The sequence below is a fragment of the Takifugu flavidus genome, chromosome 1 (assembly GCF_003711565.1).
Source record: "Takifugu flavidus isolate HTHZ2018 chromosome 1, ASM371156v2, whole genome shotgun sequence".
Classification (NCBI taxonomy): Eukaryota; Metazoa; Chordata; class Actinopteri; order Tetraodontiformes; family Tetraodontidae; genus Takifugu; species Takifugu flavidus.
Genome location: NC_079520.1, coordinates 1960730 through 1979364, shown reverse-complemented (window position 1 = coordinate 1979364; position 18635 = coordinate 1960730). Strand labels below are relative to the sequence as shown.

The window sequence follows — 18635 nt, the reverse complement described above, 5'->3', positions numbered from 1 at the left end:
CCAAACTTAGTATGTTTGAACAATATCCCATTCTATCATAATCAATACGCAATATATATAAATTCTTGCTAGTATCATGAAAAAATCATTCATAGGTATTTGTTTTACAGATGATTATTGATCATTCTTTACTAATATTTATATTATTTACTTGTAGATTTTTATGCTTTTATAAAGATAGATAGATAGGTATCAGAAAGGAATCTTGATTATACTTTTACATTATCATTTTGATTATATGATAATAAAAAAATGTCTATGTTTTTGTTTCAATGAACAATAAGTACACATTATATCCGACCCAATGTCATACTGTATACAATAGCAATAAACCAATAAATAATTTTGAAATAAACAAATGATCAATTCTTTCTCAAAGTATGGTGATTATATTTTCAGAGGACCATAAATCTATTCTCTCAACATTGTTTACACAAATATGGTTTTCAATGGTTTTAATTTTGAAAGGTACGACAGCGAAAGCGGAAGTTCTATTTTGTTCAGCGGAAGTGGTGTCTCGGCGCGCGTGCGTTTGCGTCAGCTGACTGGCTGCCTCTGCAGCTCCCGTCACAACACCGTGTCCCGACCTGCTGACAGCCAGCTAGCATTAGCTGCTACAGCGGGACTCCTGCAGACAGAACCTCTGGCGCGGGGGGTTCTTGTTGTTGTTGTTCTTGTTCATGGCCTCGGAAATCCAGCCGCACCCGCAGGCACGGAAGCCATGTCTGCTTAATAAAATCGATGCATTCCAAGAGGTTGTTAGCTCGGCGGTCATCATCCCGAAGGAAGACGGTGTTATCAGCGTGTCTGAGGACAGGTGAGCCGCAAATCCTCCCTAAATCAATTTATAGTAGTCTTCTTTGTTTGCACCATATACCCCACTCACATCTACTCTTATATTCACCAATGCTGAGTTATTTCATACTAACCTTCTGTTAGAGGTTGGCGCTTTATGGTTCGAAGCCTAAATAGCGTTACACATGTCAGCTGACAGTCATTTGAGCGTTTTCAATGTTCTGACCGTAATCATAATAAAGATGATCATATGTGTAGAATGTAACAGGAGACAAAGTGTTTTGATCTGCGATGACGCCACAGTGTTGAACATAAGGTCTGTTCGGGTAGCTTGAATAAATGTATCCAGAAAGTGAGTGTGTGTGGGTGTGTGTGTGTGTGTGTGTGTGTGTGTGTGTGTGTGTGTGTGTGTGTGTGTGTGTGTGTGTGTGTCTGCGCGCTTATGCATGTTCAAAGGTTAGCTTTTTCTAACACTGCAATCCATTCTGAGCCCCTTTTTAATTTTCCTTTAAACTGGTACCTATTTGAATTTCATGACCGTTTTTTTCATATCATCTACGTGCTTTTCAAGTATTTTTGACAGAAGCCATAGAATAGTAGGTGGAAAAAAGGGTGTGATGTAAACCAAGCGAAAGTGATGTTGGGTGTGTTTTACTAGTCTTGACTTGTTGCTAATGAGACAACACTAAAAAAAATGTGTTCATTTCCACTAGTCAAGAGTTGAGCTTCAAATCCGTAATATGAGAAATGAATGCAATGGTTTCACCCCACAGGACTGTTCGGGTATGGCTGAAGCGGGACAGCGGTCAGTACTGGCCCAGCGTCTATCAGGTGCTGCCATGTAAGTCTTCCTTTTTCTCTTTTTGTTTCTAACTTCGTGTCTCTTTTAAAGGCAGGGCTGCATGTCTGTGACACAAGAAAATGACGTGTTATTTTAAGGAGGTTTGCTATAAAAGCTGATGGCAAATCATGTGATTGTGAGCATACCAATAAAAGCTTAAAGAGGTTAAAAAAAATGTTATTGCACATTTTCCACATGAGGCATTGTTGCAGTAATCAGATGCAGCTTTGCAGGTTATCGTGGATGTGTTCTAACACTTGGGTCAAAGCTTTAATGTTGTTTCACATTTAGTCTTTTTTTGTCTCTGCTAAAACACTGAGGAAATTGCAACATTGGAGTGTGAGTGAGACAGAAACTACACCTCAATATAAACTATGCAAACATTCATAAATGTGGCAGCATTCATTTAAATGTAAATAGTGCAATACATGCAAATAACTTCTCTTAAACCTGCATCACAGTTTCCACATTGACTAAAGAAGTAGGATGGGGAAATTCCTCCCCAAGTAAACTGATTTAATTTTATTAAAAAGAGTCTGTGACAAAATGTAAAATTCTGAATTTACCACATGTACAATAAAGCATTCTCTTAAGGATGGTTTTTTTTTTCTAAACATCAGAACATATCCAACAGAAAACAGTATATACCTGCTATCAACATACGTGTTTAACTCATTTTGCCTATTTATCAGTAATGGAGTTTGTTTAATTCATGACGTGAGTGGAAGCTGGTCATTCTAGCTATTTTCACACAAACAAGCACAGAATGGTGACAGTTGTTCTGGGTGTCTCGTCCTCAGCACAGTGTTCCTGTATGTCCTTTAACCCAGAGACCAGGAGGTTGTCGTTGGGGATGGATACTGGAAGCATCTGCGTAAGTCCCTCTCCAGACCCAACCCAATGGCCCCTCTCTTTCTTCCTTTTTCCCTGAAAACCAAAGTCATGTTTGCTTTTCTTATTGCTTCACTAGCAGAATAAGTTTGTTAATGTGTCATAACAGGAACTGTGTATTTTATCATTGCTGACAATTATTAATGATTTATTATTATTAATGCTGACAATTATTAATGATTTCTGGCATTTTACATGTCAGTCATTCCTTATGGCAAAAGAACAAAAAGCTAGCAGTTTTTTGTGAGTGTCATAAACTTATCTACAGTAACCTTATTAACACAACGTTGGACTGTAAAGCATGAAAATGTGTGGAAACTTCTACTTTGCCTTCCAGGAGTTCATCCTGTCAGAAGACTACAACAAGATGTCACCAGCTCGCACTTACCAGGGTGAGACAGGAAGTGTGTGTCCTGTGTGTGTGGGAGTCAGTTACTGTCACATGATCAAAAAAAACCACAGATTTTGCTCAAAAACGTTTGAATGTTTCGGCAATACTATTGTGAGAGGTGTATCCGACCGAGTTATTCTCAAAACAAACCTTAATTTTGTGACTAAAAGAATAAAACATGTTTGGAGTAGGTGAGTGTGATGTATGTTCTGATGCCTCATGCTTAGAGTTTATGTTTAAAAGTTGTCACCCAGATCACATTTGGCATTTGTCTCAACTCTAATGACCACATTAGTTAGCGTCTGCGTTGCTAACGTGGCAGTTTCAGGATGCACTTCTAATAAATTCTGCATTGTACCAACAACTTCCTCCTGTGAAGTGTTAACGTTGCATTTCTAAGTCATTTTAGCACACTGGAAATGTTGATCGAGCACCGTTCTCAAACCGTATCCGTCCACACCGGGATGTCGAGGACGCCCGCTGCATTCTGAAATTGATCCCAGGTCTTGTTTTTGTGTCCCGGCAGCCCATCAGAGCAGAGTGACAGTGGTGCTGTTTGTGTTAGAGATGGAGTGGCTCCTGAGCACTGGCCAGGACAAAAACTTCACCTGGCACTGCTCAGAGAGCGGCCAGCAGCTGGGGACATACCACACTGCTGCCTGGGTCACAGGGCTACAGTATCCTTCACTGTCTCCATATCACAGGCCTGACAGTTTGTTTGTGCTTCCTGCTAAATGGAGGGAGGCAAACTTAACCAAGCAGGAAGTGACGAGCCATCTTTGGACTGTAGGACCATGTTTTATGTTTATTATGACAACACGGCCCATTTTAAGGCCACAGCAAGGTTATAGAGATTAGTTTCTACTGAGGATGAACAATAGGCTTCAGCGCTGCTGTTGTCAAGGAAACAGTCTAAATATGTTTCTGTAATGGACAGGAGAGCCAGCGCAGATCCAGAGATGAGTCTGCCATCAGGGTGTTAAAGCAGCAGTGTCCTGCAGCGAGACAGTGAGCCGTGACCTTAAATGTGATAAAAGGACCATTTCTGCACTGAACAAGATTATCGTGTATCTCCTACTACTGTAATTATCCACCACAGGACCTGTTAACTTACAGCTATGAATTATGTTTCCACTAAACTAAAATGATCACCGTTAAAGATCTTCAGCCTTGTAGAGAGCATTAGTAGCCGGTAAAAATAGGTCTAATTTCTCTGTACCTGCAACTCTTTTGTCAGATTGTTTTCTAAAGTGCAGATAATGATTTGCTCTTAAATGACTTGAGCAGGTCAGGGTGTGACGCAGAGTCGGTGACCATTAAACAGTCCCAGGTCACACATTGACGCTCTGAGTCTTCATGGCTGTCAGCAGTAACAAACATGTTTACACCTTTTCCTCTAAATTACATTCTGCTGCAGAGTTTTTGCATGGAAAACATGGTTGTTTTCCCTTTTTTGGCAATTTTGTTGGTCCAAATGCAGGATTCTGTCTTCTTTGACTTAATTTTCCTCCCAGATTTGACGTTGAGACCAGACATGCTTTTGTAGGAGACCAGTCTGGTCAGGTGACTATTCTGAAGCTGGAGCAGGACAGCTGCAGCCTCGTCACCACGTTCAAGGGACACACCGGTACGAAGCGCATCTTAATCAGTATTTTAAAGTCTCTGTTTCAGTTCTACAGTACAGAAGCAACAGAACACTTGACAAAGCACTCTTATTGATTTCTGCACAATGGTTGTTTAAAATGTCAACATGCAGCTCCTCCTATAAGCCCGGATCGATCTTGCCTTCCTGCGCTGCACCGAATATTTGAAGCAAATGAAAATATTGACCTGTTTCTTTCCTCCGTCTTAAAAAGGACAGAAATAATTCTGTATGGTTTTGTTGTCGGCTGGATGTTTGTACTCATTAGTCTCTGTAGATGAGTATTTGGGCAGTAAAAGAGACATTTGTGTCGCAAATAGGCTTCAAATTCAACTGTAAAGCCACCTTAATTTCAATCCTTTCTCTTTGGGTTATTAATAATTGCGACATCCTCTGTGTTTATGAATCCACCCATGTGCTGATGTGTTTTCCGTGTCTCTGCTGCTCCAGGTAACGTGACGGCGCTCTGCTGGGATCCAATTCAGAGGGTTCTGTTCTCCGGCAGCTCAGACCACTCCATCATCATGTGGGACATCGGGGGCCGCAAAGGAACCGCCATCGAACTGCAGGGACACAAGTAAGCAAAAAGAGATCCCGGTTGGATGTTTGATTTATTCACCTGGAAAACCTTTACGCTTGTTTCCACCCTTCTATAATACAAGTGGTCATATGTTACCACAACACAAGAATGGATCTGTTAGTGGGTTTTAATGTACATTAATGTCACATTTACACAGGCTGTGCGTTTTATTTTATGAGTAGCTTTAACATGAAGCGCGTGACAGGATGTGTCTGGGTGTGATTGCTATACAGTGATAAAGTTCAGGGTTTGTGCTACGCCTCACACACCCGTCAGCTCATCTCCTGCAGCTGTGATGGCGGCATCGTCATATGGAACATGGACGTTACACGACAAGAGGTGAGACGGCAGCATCTGCGAGTCTGCCTGTGTGCGTCTCTGCGTGTGTACATAACATGCTGCTGTTTGTCCCTCATATTTTTAGAGTGTAGACATCCATGAAATCAAGACAAAATTAAAAAAAAGCTATATACAGTATATTGCAATTCTTCTTAAGAGCACAGTTTTGTGTGTTAAAACATTTTATTTCATTCAGGCCTGAGTTTGTAAATTGTCTCAAACTTTTTAAAAATGAATTTTCCAGACCCCAGAATGGCTGGACAGTGACTCCTGCCAGAAGTGTGAGCAGCCTTTCTTCTGGAATTTCAAACAGATGTGGGACAGCAAGAAGATCGGGTTGAGACAGGTACTTGCCACTCCTCAGTCGCCCCATAAATCTTCTGCACAGCTCGCTCGGCCCAGTAGAGTCAGGAACAGATATTTTCCTGGGTAATAATAGTGGATCAGCTTTCTGTGAGTGAACATGCAGCACTGTCCCACAGCACCACTGTAGGAAGTGTGGGCAGGCGGTGTGCGGCAAATGTTCATCCAAACGTTCCACCATCCCCCTGATGGGCTTTGAATTCGAGGTGCGCGTGTGTGACAGCTGCCACGAGTCCATCACTGACGAAGAGTGAGTAACAGTCGCCCTCTGTGCTTCAGCTCTACACTGAATCTTTGTCTCAGCTTTGTCTTCCACTCGTATAACAAAATGAGCTCCCTTTTGTCGATCTTTTCCAGCCGAGCGCCCACGGCGACCTTCCACGACAGCAAGCACAACGTTGTTTACATGCACTACGAGGCCACTACTGGAAATCTGCTCAGCTCTGGCACCGACAAGGTTATCAAGGTCTGAACGTAGACGCAATCTAATGAATGCTCTGATAAGACATCAACTTAGCTAAATCATATGGGGTCACATTGTTTAGTGTTGCTACGACCCTAAATGTGTTGCTACAAACCACGTGCATGCGCTCCATAATGGGTCTTCAGGTTTGGGTCCACATGAAGAAGCCTCATGTGTACTCGTACCGCAAGAAGGGGGCATCACATGGAGTTGATAATGCCTCATGTTTGGTCTGCAGATATGGGACATGAACCCTGTGGTGTCCTGAGGTTTTGGTCAGCAGCAGTTTGCATGAAGCTAAAGGGCCAGGAGTGTGAGGCAACAGTTGCACTGGAAGGAAAGAGGAAAATCCAAGAAAATTGATGTCATCTGGATTAAATTTCACTCAACAACAAGCAGCAGCGACTGATCAGGGCGAGCACGCTGCCCTCCGGAGGAGTCTGGAACTGACGGGCCCCAGTTGAGATGATGTTTACAGATGAATGTGAGTGCTTGTTACTGTGTGAGTGTGTGTTCTTACTGTACTGTAAATCGGGCTTTTTAACTCCAAGGCACGTGATAGTCATGTGACACACTGAAGCAACACTAAGTGAAGCATTTTAATATACAAGCAGGTACTGGAAATCCTAAACTATGTGATCTAAAATGTGAAGCAAGTAGTAGAACTGGGGCTCGCCTTATTGAGCTTCGGGTGGTTTCTGCATACGAGCACCTACAGGAAGACTGAGCATGCTGCAGTTCATATCTGTAGATAAGCTCTTTAAAAGTGTACTGATGAATACATAAAAGATTTTTGGCATTAAAGCCACAGTTGGAATGACTTTTTTGACATTGGTGATCAACATTTTTATGTCTTGATTATTTGATTGAGCTGCGTGTGGCGTGTTCCTGATCACGTATGTTCTGAGCTGAGCTGAAGACATTCAGAAATGATGTGGCTTAATCACACCAAAAACTAAAGTAATAACGTAAAATCTTCAAATAATTGTACAGTAAATATACCAATGCAGTGTGACAACCATTCATATTATTTATTGTCTCCAACTGCAAAGTCAGGAGGTAGATGACAAAAAATTGGAAGCCTTTATAGGTTAAAAAAACATTTATTCAAGGCAGAAGTCCAGATTTGCTTTTCTTGTTTTGCTTCTAAATGGTGCTTACAGGCATTTATCCAGTTCTGAAATAATGTTTGCACGTTTGGTAGATTCAAGCATCTCATTAGTGTGTGCACTTTTGTTTGGTTAAACCTTCTCAATGTATCAATAATCAGTTTAGTTTAGGGACCATCTTGTGGTCTGGACCTGCTGTGAAATGTCCAAAGAGGTAATGTTGGATGTTTCTGGATATTTTTAATTCGTTTTTGTGTTGCAGAATTAAAAAGACATGTAAATCAAAGTTGTTAACTGCAGGTGGAGGCTCAACACCAACAGCACTTCATTCATTTTCTAGTAACAAATCTGGAAGTGGAACGAAAGTGTAGGAAAGAACCACAATTGGTGAAAAGCTGCAGCTACAAACACAAAAAAAACCCAAAACATGTTCTTGAAAAGGTTATATAATATTGATATTATTATACTGTATTGTAGGGATGTAAACATGGAATTTAAGTATATGTTGAGTCTGTTTGTGGCTTCCTCTTTATTCTCCGCCAATGGCTGCTTTATTTATTATATCATCAACTTTTTTATGAATCTAATATCCATAACAAAAAATGACAGATCATCATGCACCTGCTGTGCTTCATAATGAGTTAAGAGCGATAATGGCCTTTTCTAATGTTTTATGTGACATTAACATAACAACTCATTAGGTTTCTAATGACATATAAAGATGATACAGAAGGATTTCTAATAATAAAAGTCACAGCTGATCAGGTTTATCAGCAGTATTAAAATCCTCATAGATGGAATACTGTAAAATCTCAGCATAATTTTCAAGTACCAGCTAAAAGCATTAATAAATAAAAGCCAGCTAAACCAATTTTCCACCAGTGACACTTCAATAACAAACAATAAGGAATTTTATTGCCTCAGCTGCAAAAGCCGTTAAAAGCTTGTCTCTTGTTGGTCGTCCCCACATGAATACAGTGGAGTCAGTTATGTAATAATCTGCTGAAGGGCTACATTATCGGCATCTTATGGTTATTTATCCATCGATGTTATAACAAACTGCATTAGAGACGCATACCTCATAACAAGCTGGGTATAAACCAATATATCTTTTCAGTCAGTCTGTTTTTTTTAAGAAAAAGGGAAAAATTGTATTATGTGTTATAAACATTTCAAATAAGATTACTAAGGAAAGTCTTAAAAATTGCTAGTAATTAACCAAATTATATTATTCTGTATGTGTATGTTTGAATAGTGTGTTGTAATTGTTGGAATGGCATTATTTAATCATTCTTGACATGATAGCTAGCATACGTATTGCATATGAGCATATGATCAGTAGCCATTTTTATACTGATAAAAATGAAATCATATCACAAAAAGCTACTTCCAATTTTTTTTCTTAAACCATGTTTTGCTTAAAAGTGATTGATGGAAAACAAGTTGAGCTGTAATATTTTCCCAAGATTACTGTTTTGGATTATTATTTTTTCAGTAACTTCACAACAACCCCTTATGTTGCACGTTTGCTCGAGTCTAGATATGACCCTGTACTAATGCCTAAAAAGGACCAAAGTCTTGTTTGTCAAAGTTCTTGTTAAATGATCCAATTTCTTATCTATTCTCATCCATTAAAAAAAAATCTGTTTACCAGAACTACAATATGTACAATAAATGTTATTCTTAAATGCAAAGTTGTCTCTTATTATTTACAGCTAAATAAATATTTTACGTTTTCTCCAATAATTTTGCCCCAGTTTTTTGTTGTTGTTTTTTTTACTTGGTTCAACAGTCATCTTGTGAGCACATGTGTGGTTTGTTTTTGCCTTGCTCTGATTGGTGGACACAATGAAAGACCCGCCTCTTACTCCGCCCATTCAGCTGGTGATTGGACAGCAAAGTCTCTGCTCATGTCTCTCCACGGAGGCAGCGACTCGGATGGCACCGCAAAGAGCCGCTGGGAAATGTAGTTTAAGTCGTATTCGTAGCTGCATGTACGTCTTCTTTAGAACTACAAGTCCCATGAAAATGGGAGAAGGGGGCGTGGTTTTCACAGACGCTTGGAAGAAATATATTACTAAGAATCACCGGAGGATGGAACTCTTTACATGTGAATGCTAGAAATGACTGAAGGAACGTGAGTATTTTGTTTTATTTAGTCAATTATTAATACTATTATTATTTTTAAATAATTGTTTATTAACTATCCATTACGTTCACGCGATGTGAGCTACTTTAATTTTAGCCGAAAAGTTAAGTCAACAACTGTATCAGCAATGACGGTTGTCACAGATTACGTGGCGAAATGGAGAATTTATTTTAATTTATTACTAATATGGATTTAGCCAAAATGACCAGTGATTGGATTCTTATTAACCATTTTGACAGTACAACAAAAAGTCGGAACACAAGCGAAAAGCGACAGGGCAGTACCCGGACAGATTTAAGTGTGGTACATTCTGTCATTGTTTCGTAATTACATTTAGAAAAGTAGACTATTTATTGATAAACTACAAAGTATTGCCCCCCTTTTTTTTAAAAAAAAAAAAAAGTCAAATGCTGGTTGATTACAATGATCTTGTGATGAGCAGAAGAATGTCAAAATCCACGAAGTGACTGATATATGAATTGCTGACCAATTTAGTAGATTAAATATATTTTATTTATTGCTGCAACGTTTTACCCGTATACCATGAAGGAGCTTCTTCATTCCAATAGTAATCAGATCTGTTGTGTTTGCAAGGCAACTGCGAAGGCGAGGGGGCCCTTACAAGTCTGAACCAGCTACAGACCTGAGCAGGTGGAGGCTGACAAATGTGGAAGGAAGGCAGACCTGGCGATATGTGGACCAGCAGGACACCCCAGAGAGACCTCAGACCATGCTGGAAGCATTTTCCATTGGCTTGGATACAGTAAAGTTTGACTTTTGTTTTAGTTTTCATAATGGGGGAATGAAATCGCCACAATCTTGATTTACTTTCTCCACAGAGTAAATTTGTGTCTGACTCTCCGGCTGCTCATACAGCTGTAGAAGCAGCTCTGAAAGGAATGAGCTTTTACAGCCACCTTCAGGCGGAGGATGGCCACTGGGCCGGGGACTATGGAGGTCCTCTGTTCCTGCTCCCAGGTAGAGACAAGTCTTCCTCCTCTGTGTTGATTTTGTGTTTTGTGTCTAGCCGCTATTCTGCAGCCATCATTTACCAATATAATGGAAATTAGTCTTCCTCTTTTGTGCCTGCGCCAGGTCTTCTGATCACATGCCATGTAGCAAAGATCCCTCTGGCTGAGGCTTGGAAGAAAGAGATGGTGAGGTACCTGCGCTCGGTGCAGCTGCCTGATGGCGGCTGGGGTCTGTAAGTTAACAGCATCATTTTGTGTGTGTTCTGATGTGATAGCTGACGACTTTATGGTTTTTAAATTGTAGGACTGTAAGTGCAACAGAAAATTGCACTAATGGTAATAACAGTAACTTATAAAATTATATGCAAATAAACATACTGATTTACATCTCACGGTTACTGAGTGGCGGGGCTTTATACTTTAGTCCACAATAATAGACTGATTGCAGGATAAATATCTGAAAACAAAGAGAATGAAACTGTATTGGGCATAATTATGATTTCATACGTTTTTCCCTCAGACACATTGAAGACAAGTCAACTGTCTTTGGAACAGCGTTGAGTTACACCTCTTTAAGGATTCTGGGAGTAGATCCTGATGATCCAGATGTGGTTCGAGCCAGGAACAACCTGCACAGCAAAGGTGGGAATCAGTATTTCTGAAGCCCTCCTAGCGTTTAAACACAAACACTTTTAACCTTTATAATCAGGATTAACCATTTTGTAAAACACATATATTTTATTAATATAATATTTGTCTCCTGTAACATTGTAATTAAGCTGCATTCAGCTCTTAGAGACAATTATTTACAATTAATGCTTTCTCCTGAGCTGTGATTGTTTTCATGAAAGTAGGTGGTGCTGTGGGGATCCCCTCATGGGGTAAATTCTGGCTGGCTATTTTAAACGTCTACAGTTGGGAGGGAATGAACACGCTGCTTCCAGAGATGTGGTAAGTCGATGCCTCATTGGAAAACATGAGAATTGTGTCTTTTATGTCCTTAACCTGTAATATATCGAATTTCCTCTGAGGTGTACTCTTGGTTTTTACTTGTTTGCTCTGCCATTGTGACTAATAATACCTGTGGTTGCATCAAACTAGCTTGTTATTTAAACAAAACACATTTATTGGGGTCACCTCCACTGTCTCTTTGCTTTCAAATGTAGAAACCTGAATGTTATGTTTTTGTCCTTTTTTAGGCTATTTCCCTCATGGATGCCAGCCCACCCCTCTACGCTGTGGTGCCACTGTCGCCAGGTCTACCTCCCCATGAGCTACTGTTACGCTGTCAGACTGGTTGCACAAGAGGACCCTCTGGTCCTGAGCCTCAGAGAGGTACCGGCCCATCCCCACCAGGGGGCGGAAAACTCAAGTCTTTGCAGCTAATTGTTGTTTTGGGTGAAGCGTCAAGTTAGTTGGTCTAAACAACTCACTAACTATTCATTTAGCCTTGCACTTAAGTTGGGAACGAGCAAAATAATACAAAACATAAATGTTTTTTTCATTATTCAGGAGCTTTATGTTCAGGATTATGGCACCATTGACTGGCCTGCACAGAGGAACAATGTAGCAGCATGCGACATGTACACACCTCACAGCACGCTGCTCACCGTTGCCTACAGTAAGTAAGCGCAGCTGCACCGCCACCCCCACCGCCACCCCCACCCCCACCTCTGCGGAGTGATCGCTTGCTATGATCACTTACAGAATCGCTGACAGCGGCAAAAGTTGTTTTTTATTAGAAATTCCCTTCCTGTGTGAGTCAGTCCCATGCTGACTGACCTACCCTCCCTTGCAGTGTTGTTGAATGTGTATGAAGCCCACCACAGCACCACCCTGAGAGGAAAGGCTGTGGAAGAACTCTATGAACACATCCAGGCTGATGACAGATTCACTAAATGTATCAGCATTGGACCGGTAATAAAAACGCTCACACGAAGAAAGTTCACTTATTAGGGGATGGTGATTAGATGCCCCATAATTAAATGCTTAAACTGTCAAATGGAAAGCTGGATTTGCTTTGAAATATTTGCCATTTTCTTCAGATTTCCAAGACTATTAACATGCTGGTCCGCTGGTATGTGGAGGGTCCGTCCTCTCCGGCCTTTCAGGAGCACGTGGCCAGGATCCCTGACTACCTGTGGTCAGTCTGCTCATCTGAGCATTAAACCTGAACCTCATGGGACAGTTACAGATATGATGGGGAAAGGAAGAGCTGAGAATGCTGATGTAAGCGGAGTTTTCACTGATTCAGTTGTTCTTTTTCACAGGTTGGGGTTGGATGGCATGAAAATGCAGGTACGCTTTGTTGCTTATCTTGGGAGTTTTATCATTCTTGCAGCACATGATTTGAAGCTTTAAAAAACACCAACAGTGTAATTAAGAATGTCAATACGCTGCCGTTCTGTGTGCAGGGTACGAATGGATCCCAGCTGTGGGACACTTGTTTTGCTGTCCAGGCTTTCCTGGAGGTGAAGACGAGCAACTATATGAGCATGTTTATATTACAAAGAGTTTAATCTGTATGTTCTTTTGTTAGATCCCACAGCCTTTTTAAACCTGTATAAAAACCTCAGACAGTTAAAGCAAATCAGTTTTGGCTTTATGTTGCTATGAACTGAATCGGAATTCGGAAATTATAAATCTTACTTTTATAATTTTTAGAGAAACTGGATTTTAAGGTTAAAACTATATGAATGTTTTTACACCGTGTTCTTTCAATAATGTGAACAAATGTTTTTTTTAAGGCTGGAGCCCAGAATGTTCCCCGACTCGCTGAATGCCTTCTAGATGCCCATAAGTTCCTCACCATCACACAGGTAGCACTCTCCAAACACCAAGCCGCCCTGTGAGCTGCTCACCGCCATTCTGGGTGCTTAGAAATGATCAGATGCATCATTTATCACAGAGCCCATGATCAAACGAAACACACAGTCAAAAGAACTGAGTGGAACATGACTCAGTGGAGCTGAAGCTGAGGCAGAATAATGTCTGACATGCAGCATTACCCAGTGGAATAAAGAAGTTAAATGTTTTGGGTACCTCTAAACTGATACATGACAACTTTATTTCTTCAAAGATACCCGAGAATCCTCCTGAGTATCAGAAGTACTACAGGCAGATGAACAAGGTGAAGCAAAAATGCCTTTGAAACTCAAGGCTTCTGTAAAAAGGCGAACTTCGACCCCTTTCTTCTGTTTGAGCAGGGTGGTTTTCCCTTTAGCACACGGGACTGCGGCTGGATCGTGGCTGACTGCACCGCCGAGGGTTTGAAGTCGGTGATGCTGCTACAGGAGCTCTGCCCTTCCATCAGCCAGCCGGTGGCATCAGAGCAACTGTACGATGCCGTCAGTGTGGTGAGTCTGCAGGGCTGCGGAAATGTTTCATCTTCAACACAAAATCCAAGTTTACACGTTTTCAAAGGGTCAGAGAATATTTAAGGGTTTTTAACTGTTCATTTATTTTGCTATCTTATCTTTTGTCCTTTTATCTTCCTTCACACCTGGATTTCTCGTGGGGGGGGTTTTGTAATGAGATTAGCTTAGCATGCTAACTGAAAGCACATTTAGCTCATCGTAGTGCAGAGAGTCGAAGCAAGAGCCCCAACCGTTCATGTCTAGCACGTAATACTGCTCGAACAATATTTAAAGACAACCCTAAAGAATATCTACTTTACCACCGAGTTTATTTGATGTTTTCTGTCTTCTTTGAAGCTTCTGAGCATGAGAAACCCTGACGGTGGGTTTGCTACATATGAAACCAAGAGAGGAGGAAAGCTCCTGGAACTGCTCAACCCCTCTGAAGTGTTTGGTAGGCAATAATATAAGTTATAGTTATTACAGTTATAATAATATAACTCTGTTTTATTGTTGAATTAATTTACTTAAAATACATCTTTATATTGCAGAAATTCATGATGGCAGCCTCTTGTAAGTCGGTGCTTGGCGTAATTGTTCCTATTCTGATAGTCAGGTTGCATCAAAAATGGAAAGAAAGACTCTTTCAGTACCCTGAAAATTACGCAACGCTCTGGTATTTTTAATTTCCAAGGTCAAACATGTTTAAAAAGGGATGTTGAAAAGAGGATGTGGCACGTGTGGAGTGTATATTAGATAACATTGGACTTTCCCTCTTCTACGCAAACAGGTGACATCATGATAGATTACACCTATGTGGAGTGCACCTCGGCAGTGATGCAGGCTTTGAGACATTTCCAGAAGGCCTATCCTCAACATCGTCCTGCAGAGATAAGGTGGGATACAAAGCTGGATATAACCACATAAAACCTACATTATTATGAAGGGGGGGGGGGGGGGGTGCCTGAGGACTTAGCTAACGTGTTTCTGGTTATTCCTTTCTCTGTCAGCTCCACTTTAAAAGAAGGCCTGGACTACTGTCGAAGGTTGCAGAGGCCTGATGGATCCTGGGAAGGGTGCGACAATGTTTCCTTGGGAATGCCTGCGACCCACCTGCTGCCCATAAATGTAAAATAAAGCATTTGTGCTCACGTTCAGGTCCTGGGGGGTGTGTTTCACGTATGGCGCCTGGTTTGGCCTTGAAGCCTTTGCATGTATGGGTCACGTCTACAAGGATGGGTAAGACTTCCCAGGATCACCCCAACCTTCATCGTTTGTGCTTGTTATTTAACGATTCGAAGACAAAAAGTAGTGCATCCTGTAAAACTCCTGACCTGACCTCGCTGCCTTCATGCCTGTGTGTTGCCAGTGACGTGTGTGTGGAGGTTCAGAAAGCCTGTCAGTTCCTGCTGGACCACCAGATGCCCGACGGAGGCTGGGGGGAGAACTTTGAGTCGTGTGAGCAGCGCTGTTACGTCCAGAGCAGCACGCCGCAGATTCACAACACCTGCTGGGCGCTGTTGGGCCTCATGGCCGTCAGGTACGCGACCACGCCCTACCTGCCTGCTCTAACCCTGCACGTCTAAATACCCCATCAAACGTGTCGGCCCAAATCAGCCAATTATGAAGCATTCAAAAGTGATCAAAGTTCTCGTCCAGGCATCCTGACACCCGGGCCATCGAGAGGGGGGTCCAGCTGCTGATTAGCAAGCAGCAACCTAACGGAGACTGGCCACAGGTGATTCTGCATGTTTACTATTTGCATATTATTTACCACTCATGTTATAGCGGCTATTTGTGGAGGAGGGTTCGGGTAACACAGTCATTTAATATGTGTCGGACTTATATGTGGATTTTTCCTCCCTCTTTAGGAGAACATTGCAGGCGTATTCAACAAAAGCTGTGCTATAAGCTACACGTCCTATAGGAATGTCTTCCCTATCTGGACCCTGGGCCGCTTCTCTCATCTTTACCCCCACAGTCCTTTTTCTGGGAAGCTCAGTGCTGTAAAGGCCTCGACGTTTGTGTCATGCTCGACCTAAACGTTAAACCGGCTGCTGTTTTCTTTCTTAACTGTGAACCATTTAGAATAAATAATAAATATGTAACTTACCTGATGTGTCCTTATTGAAGGTGAGTAATGAAGGACTGGGGTGCGTAGGGGGAGAAGTTCCTTCACCTTTGTCAGAGTAAAAGTTGCCAGGAGGATGTTTTTCTAGCGACGCCCTGCAAATGCCTCAGCAGCATTGAGAGGACGTGACCTGTGAAGACGAGTGCACGAGCCGCCCGTCTCTTTACCATCGATGAAAAACTTCCTCGACTGGTTTTGCACGATGGCGGTTCTGATCCGTTTCATTAGAACAACTGCTGGACTTTTAAACAGATTAAAAAAAAAAGGTGCACATTTTCCCAAAGAAGCAGAGAATCCGCTTTGATTTCATACATTAAATTTCTGTCTGAGCATAAAGCGTCCAAAACTCCTCATAGACGTCAGTTTTTACAGCAAACACTGATAAAAATCAGCTGTGAAGAACAATCACGATCACAATCAGTTCTGTCAGTTTGTGAGGTGGATTTAAAGGTTAGTCATTCCATTCCTCTGTGCTCATCAACAGTCCCGTTTTACCGGGCCATAGGTCCATATTCCAAGACTATTTAAAGATGCTTTTATGATCCGGGAGGTCAACAAAGGTTTGGTTTTTGCTGCTTTAGTTCGTGGGTAGATGTTCTATCCAACACACCTGAATTTTTGAGTGAAAGGTTTGAATGTGAAGAATGATTTTAAAGTCCCCGCTTGATTTTAGGGTATGTGAAGGAGTGCCACCATTTTCAGTCATGAGGAATTGAAGGAGTGTTTCCACAGATAAAAGTGTGTGTTTGTCCTTGAGGTGAAGCATGTTACAAAGGAAAACTGTGGGACTGGTTAATCTGGTCATTTCTGTGGTTTAATGTGATATGAGCGTGACAGAGGCTGATAAGAAAGGAGGCATTTATGAGCCTCCTCATGCAGGAAAAACAGGTGAAAACACATTAATACATAAATAACTGGCCAAAATTCGTTAACACTAAGAAGAATATTGACAAGTGTCCACTGTGAATGTTGCTGCACCAAATTAACCTTCTATTCACTTGTAATAAATTGATACATTTAATATAAGATCATTTGATGAATTAAAATGTAACTTTTGCATTGGACAAAAGCAAGATTAACACCAACAAAGGCTCCAGTCGGGCTTGATATCAAATGAGATGTTGGGAGGAGGGATTGTTGCTCATGTTTCCGCATTCCCGAGTCTTTGTTCCGGTGCAGCTCGCTGAGGGCCGGCGCTGGTTCAGGTGCCACCTTCTATAAAAGGAGCAGGTGAGAGCTGCCGATGCGGAGTTGCTGCCCAGTTCGCTGTGAGTTCATCGCTCTCACTCTCAAAGGTTTGGACCCATTTGAAATCAGAACATCTCAACTTTGTCTCCAGCTTCAGGAGCTGAAGTTCTGAGATGTTTCGTCACGGTAAATGAGTCAGTTAAACCCTTTTTTCTGAAATGTAAATCCAGTATTTGACATTAAATTTGGACTTAATTCAGGTGGGGGCTGTGGCCATGGGGGCCACGGGGGCCACGGGGGCCATGGGGGCCACGGGGGCCACGGGGGCCACGGGGGCCACGGGGGCCACGGGGGCCACGGGTGCCACGGGGGCCACGGCCATGGGGGCCACGGCCATGGGGGCCACGAGGGCCACGGGTGCGGGTCTGGACCTGGACACTGCCATGGGGGACCCAAACGCAGGAGAAGGAACAAGAGAGGCCACAAGCACAGGAAGTGTCACAAGAAGGGGAAGGACTGTCATGGGGTGAGTGGGCGACCTGAGGCTTCGCTTTAACCTGACCCCTCCACTCTTAATCATCATGACTGTTTTCCAGATGAACCCGTCGAAAGGGAGAAAGGCAGATTAGGAACGTGCACTGTTAGCGCACTACGTGCTGCTAGTTTTACCTTTAAAATGCGCATAATGACAGTTAATCAAATACTTTGTTAAGGAGTCAGATTAACAGAAAAAAATATAAATATAAGAAAAGATTTGATCTATATTTACAATGAATCACTAGATCATTTTTTAAAGAAAATAATTTTTCCTGTTGCAGATTTGACAGCGAGGTGAGAAATTACAATAATTTAATATCTGTCGTGGTGGAAGTGAGTTCCAATTCAGTTTTCATACCGCAGCAGTGAGTGAAAGTAACATTAACAAAGAAAACTAGTCGTATTTAAGTCTCCTTCTGTGCCACTGAGGATCAAGAGGGATTTAAAAAATGTGCTTTTAAAACAGCGGAACTTTGCTGCCTTAAACGCATCATCGACAGTCAAATTCTCCCGTCAGGAAATGACGAGCTGTCATCTCTGACTGACGTGATTGTTCTTTTTCCACTTGTGCTGCCAGTCATCCAGCAGCTCCTGCAGCAGCAGCAGCGACTCAGACTAGATGAAGCCCGGTTGAAGGGAGCAGAACCAGAACACCTGGACGCCTTCCTTCATCTGCCGACCTTTTTCTTCATTTTGTCCTAAAAGCCCATAACATGTTCTTGGTCCAAAATCTGTAAAACATTCATTTTATCTGATTGTGTATGACCTTGGATTAAACGAGAGATTCAAAATTGTGTTTCTTCTTTGACTCCCTAAATATCCGAGCAAAAGAAGTTAATTTTTTAAAATTTTATTGGGTGAATTGACGTGATTAGTTGTGGGTGTGGTT

The 18635-nt window shown here is 41.8% G+C and overlaps 2 protein-coding genes and 1 long non-coding RNA gene across 3 annotated transcripts; 2 read left to right on the top strand and 1 right to left on the bottom strand.

Moving 5' to 3' along the window:
* The first annotated feature begins 513 nt into the window (after positions 1–513).
* On the top strand, positions 514–9108 carry wdfy2 (WD repeat and FYVE domain containing 2). The gene is made up of 12 exons (XM_057011910.1): positions 514–817; positions 1569–1636; positions 2437–2510; positions 2865–2919; positions 3445–3595; positions 4433–4545; positions 5011–5137; positions 5374–5479; positions 5724–5825; positions 5962–6092; positions 6200–6308; positions 6544–9108. The coding sequence occupies exons 1-12, from the start codon at positions 681–683 to the stop codon at positions 6571–6573; spliced, it is 1203 nt and encodes a 400-aa protein (XP_056867890.1). The 5' UTR covers positions 514–680; the 3' UTR covers positions 6574–9108.
* A 308-nt stretch (positions 9109–9416) lies between these two features.
* lss (lanosterol synthase (2,3-oxidosqualene-lanosterol cyclase)) lies at positions 9417–18537 on the top strand. Its single transcript, XM_057043902.1, has 24 exons — positions 9417–9551; positions 10158–10326; positions 10403–10541; positions 10659–10767; positions 11055–11176; positions 11389–11485; positions 11734–11869; positions 12047–12155; positions 12333–12451; positions 12580–12677; positions 12805–12832; positions 12949–13005; positions 13282–13353; positions 13614–13664; positions 13741–13890; positions 14248–14344; positions 14681–14786; positions 14901–14966; positions 15049–15129; positions 15260–15430; positions 15550–15628; positions 15762–17395; positions 17470–17735; positions 18324–18537. Exons 1-22 carry the CDS (start codon positions 9529–9531, stop codon positions 15930–15932), a joined length of 2250 nt encoding a protein of 749 aa, XP_056899882.1. The 5' UTR covers positions 9417–9528; the 3' UTR covers positions 15933–17395; positions 17470–17735; positions 18324–18537.
* On the bottom strand, positions 13567–16127 carry LOC130531776 (uncharacterized). Its single transcript, XR_008952187.1, has 2 exons — positions 16004–16127; positions 13567–13921 (listed from the first exon to the last, which is right to left on the bottom strand). It is a non-coding gene; the product is annotated as an uncharacterized LOC130531776 (long non-coding RNA).
* Positions 18538–18635: the final 98 nt, after the last annotated feature.

Coding starts and splice junctions, on each gene's coding strand:
- wdfy2 (XM_057011910.1), top strand. CDS start 681: ATGGCCTCGGAAATCCAGCCGCACCCGCAGGCACGGAAGCCATGTCTG. Junction 818..1,568: donor ATCAGCGTGTCTGAGGACAG/GTGAGCCGCAAA, acceptor TTCACCCCACAG/GACTGTTCGGGTATGGCTGA. Junction 5,138..5,373: donor ATCGAACTGCAGGGACACAA/GTAAGCAAAAAG, acceptor ATTGCTATACAG/TGATAAAGTTCAGGGTTTGT.
- lss (XM_057043902.1), top strand. CDS start 9,529: ATGCTAGAAATGACTGAAGGAAC. Junction 11,177..11,388: donor GAACAACCTGCACAGCAAAG/GTGGGAATCAGT, acceptor TCATGAAAGTAG/GTGGTGCTGTGGGGATCCCC. Junction 12,156..12,332: donor GCTGCTCACCGTTGCCTACA/GTAAGTAAGCGC, acceptor CCTCCCTTGCAG/TGTTGTTGAATGTGTATGAA.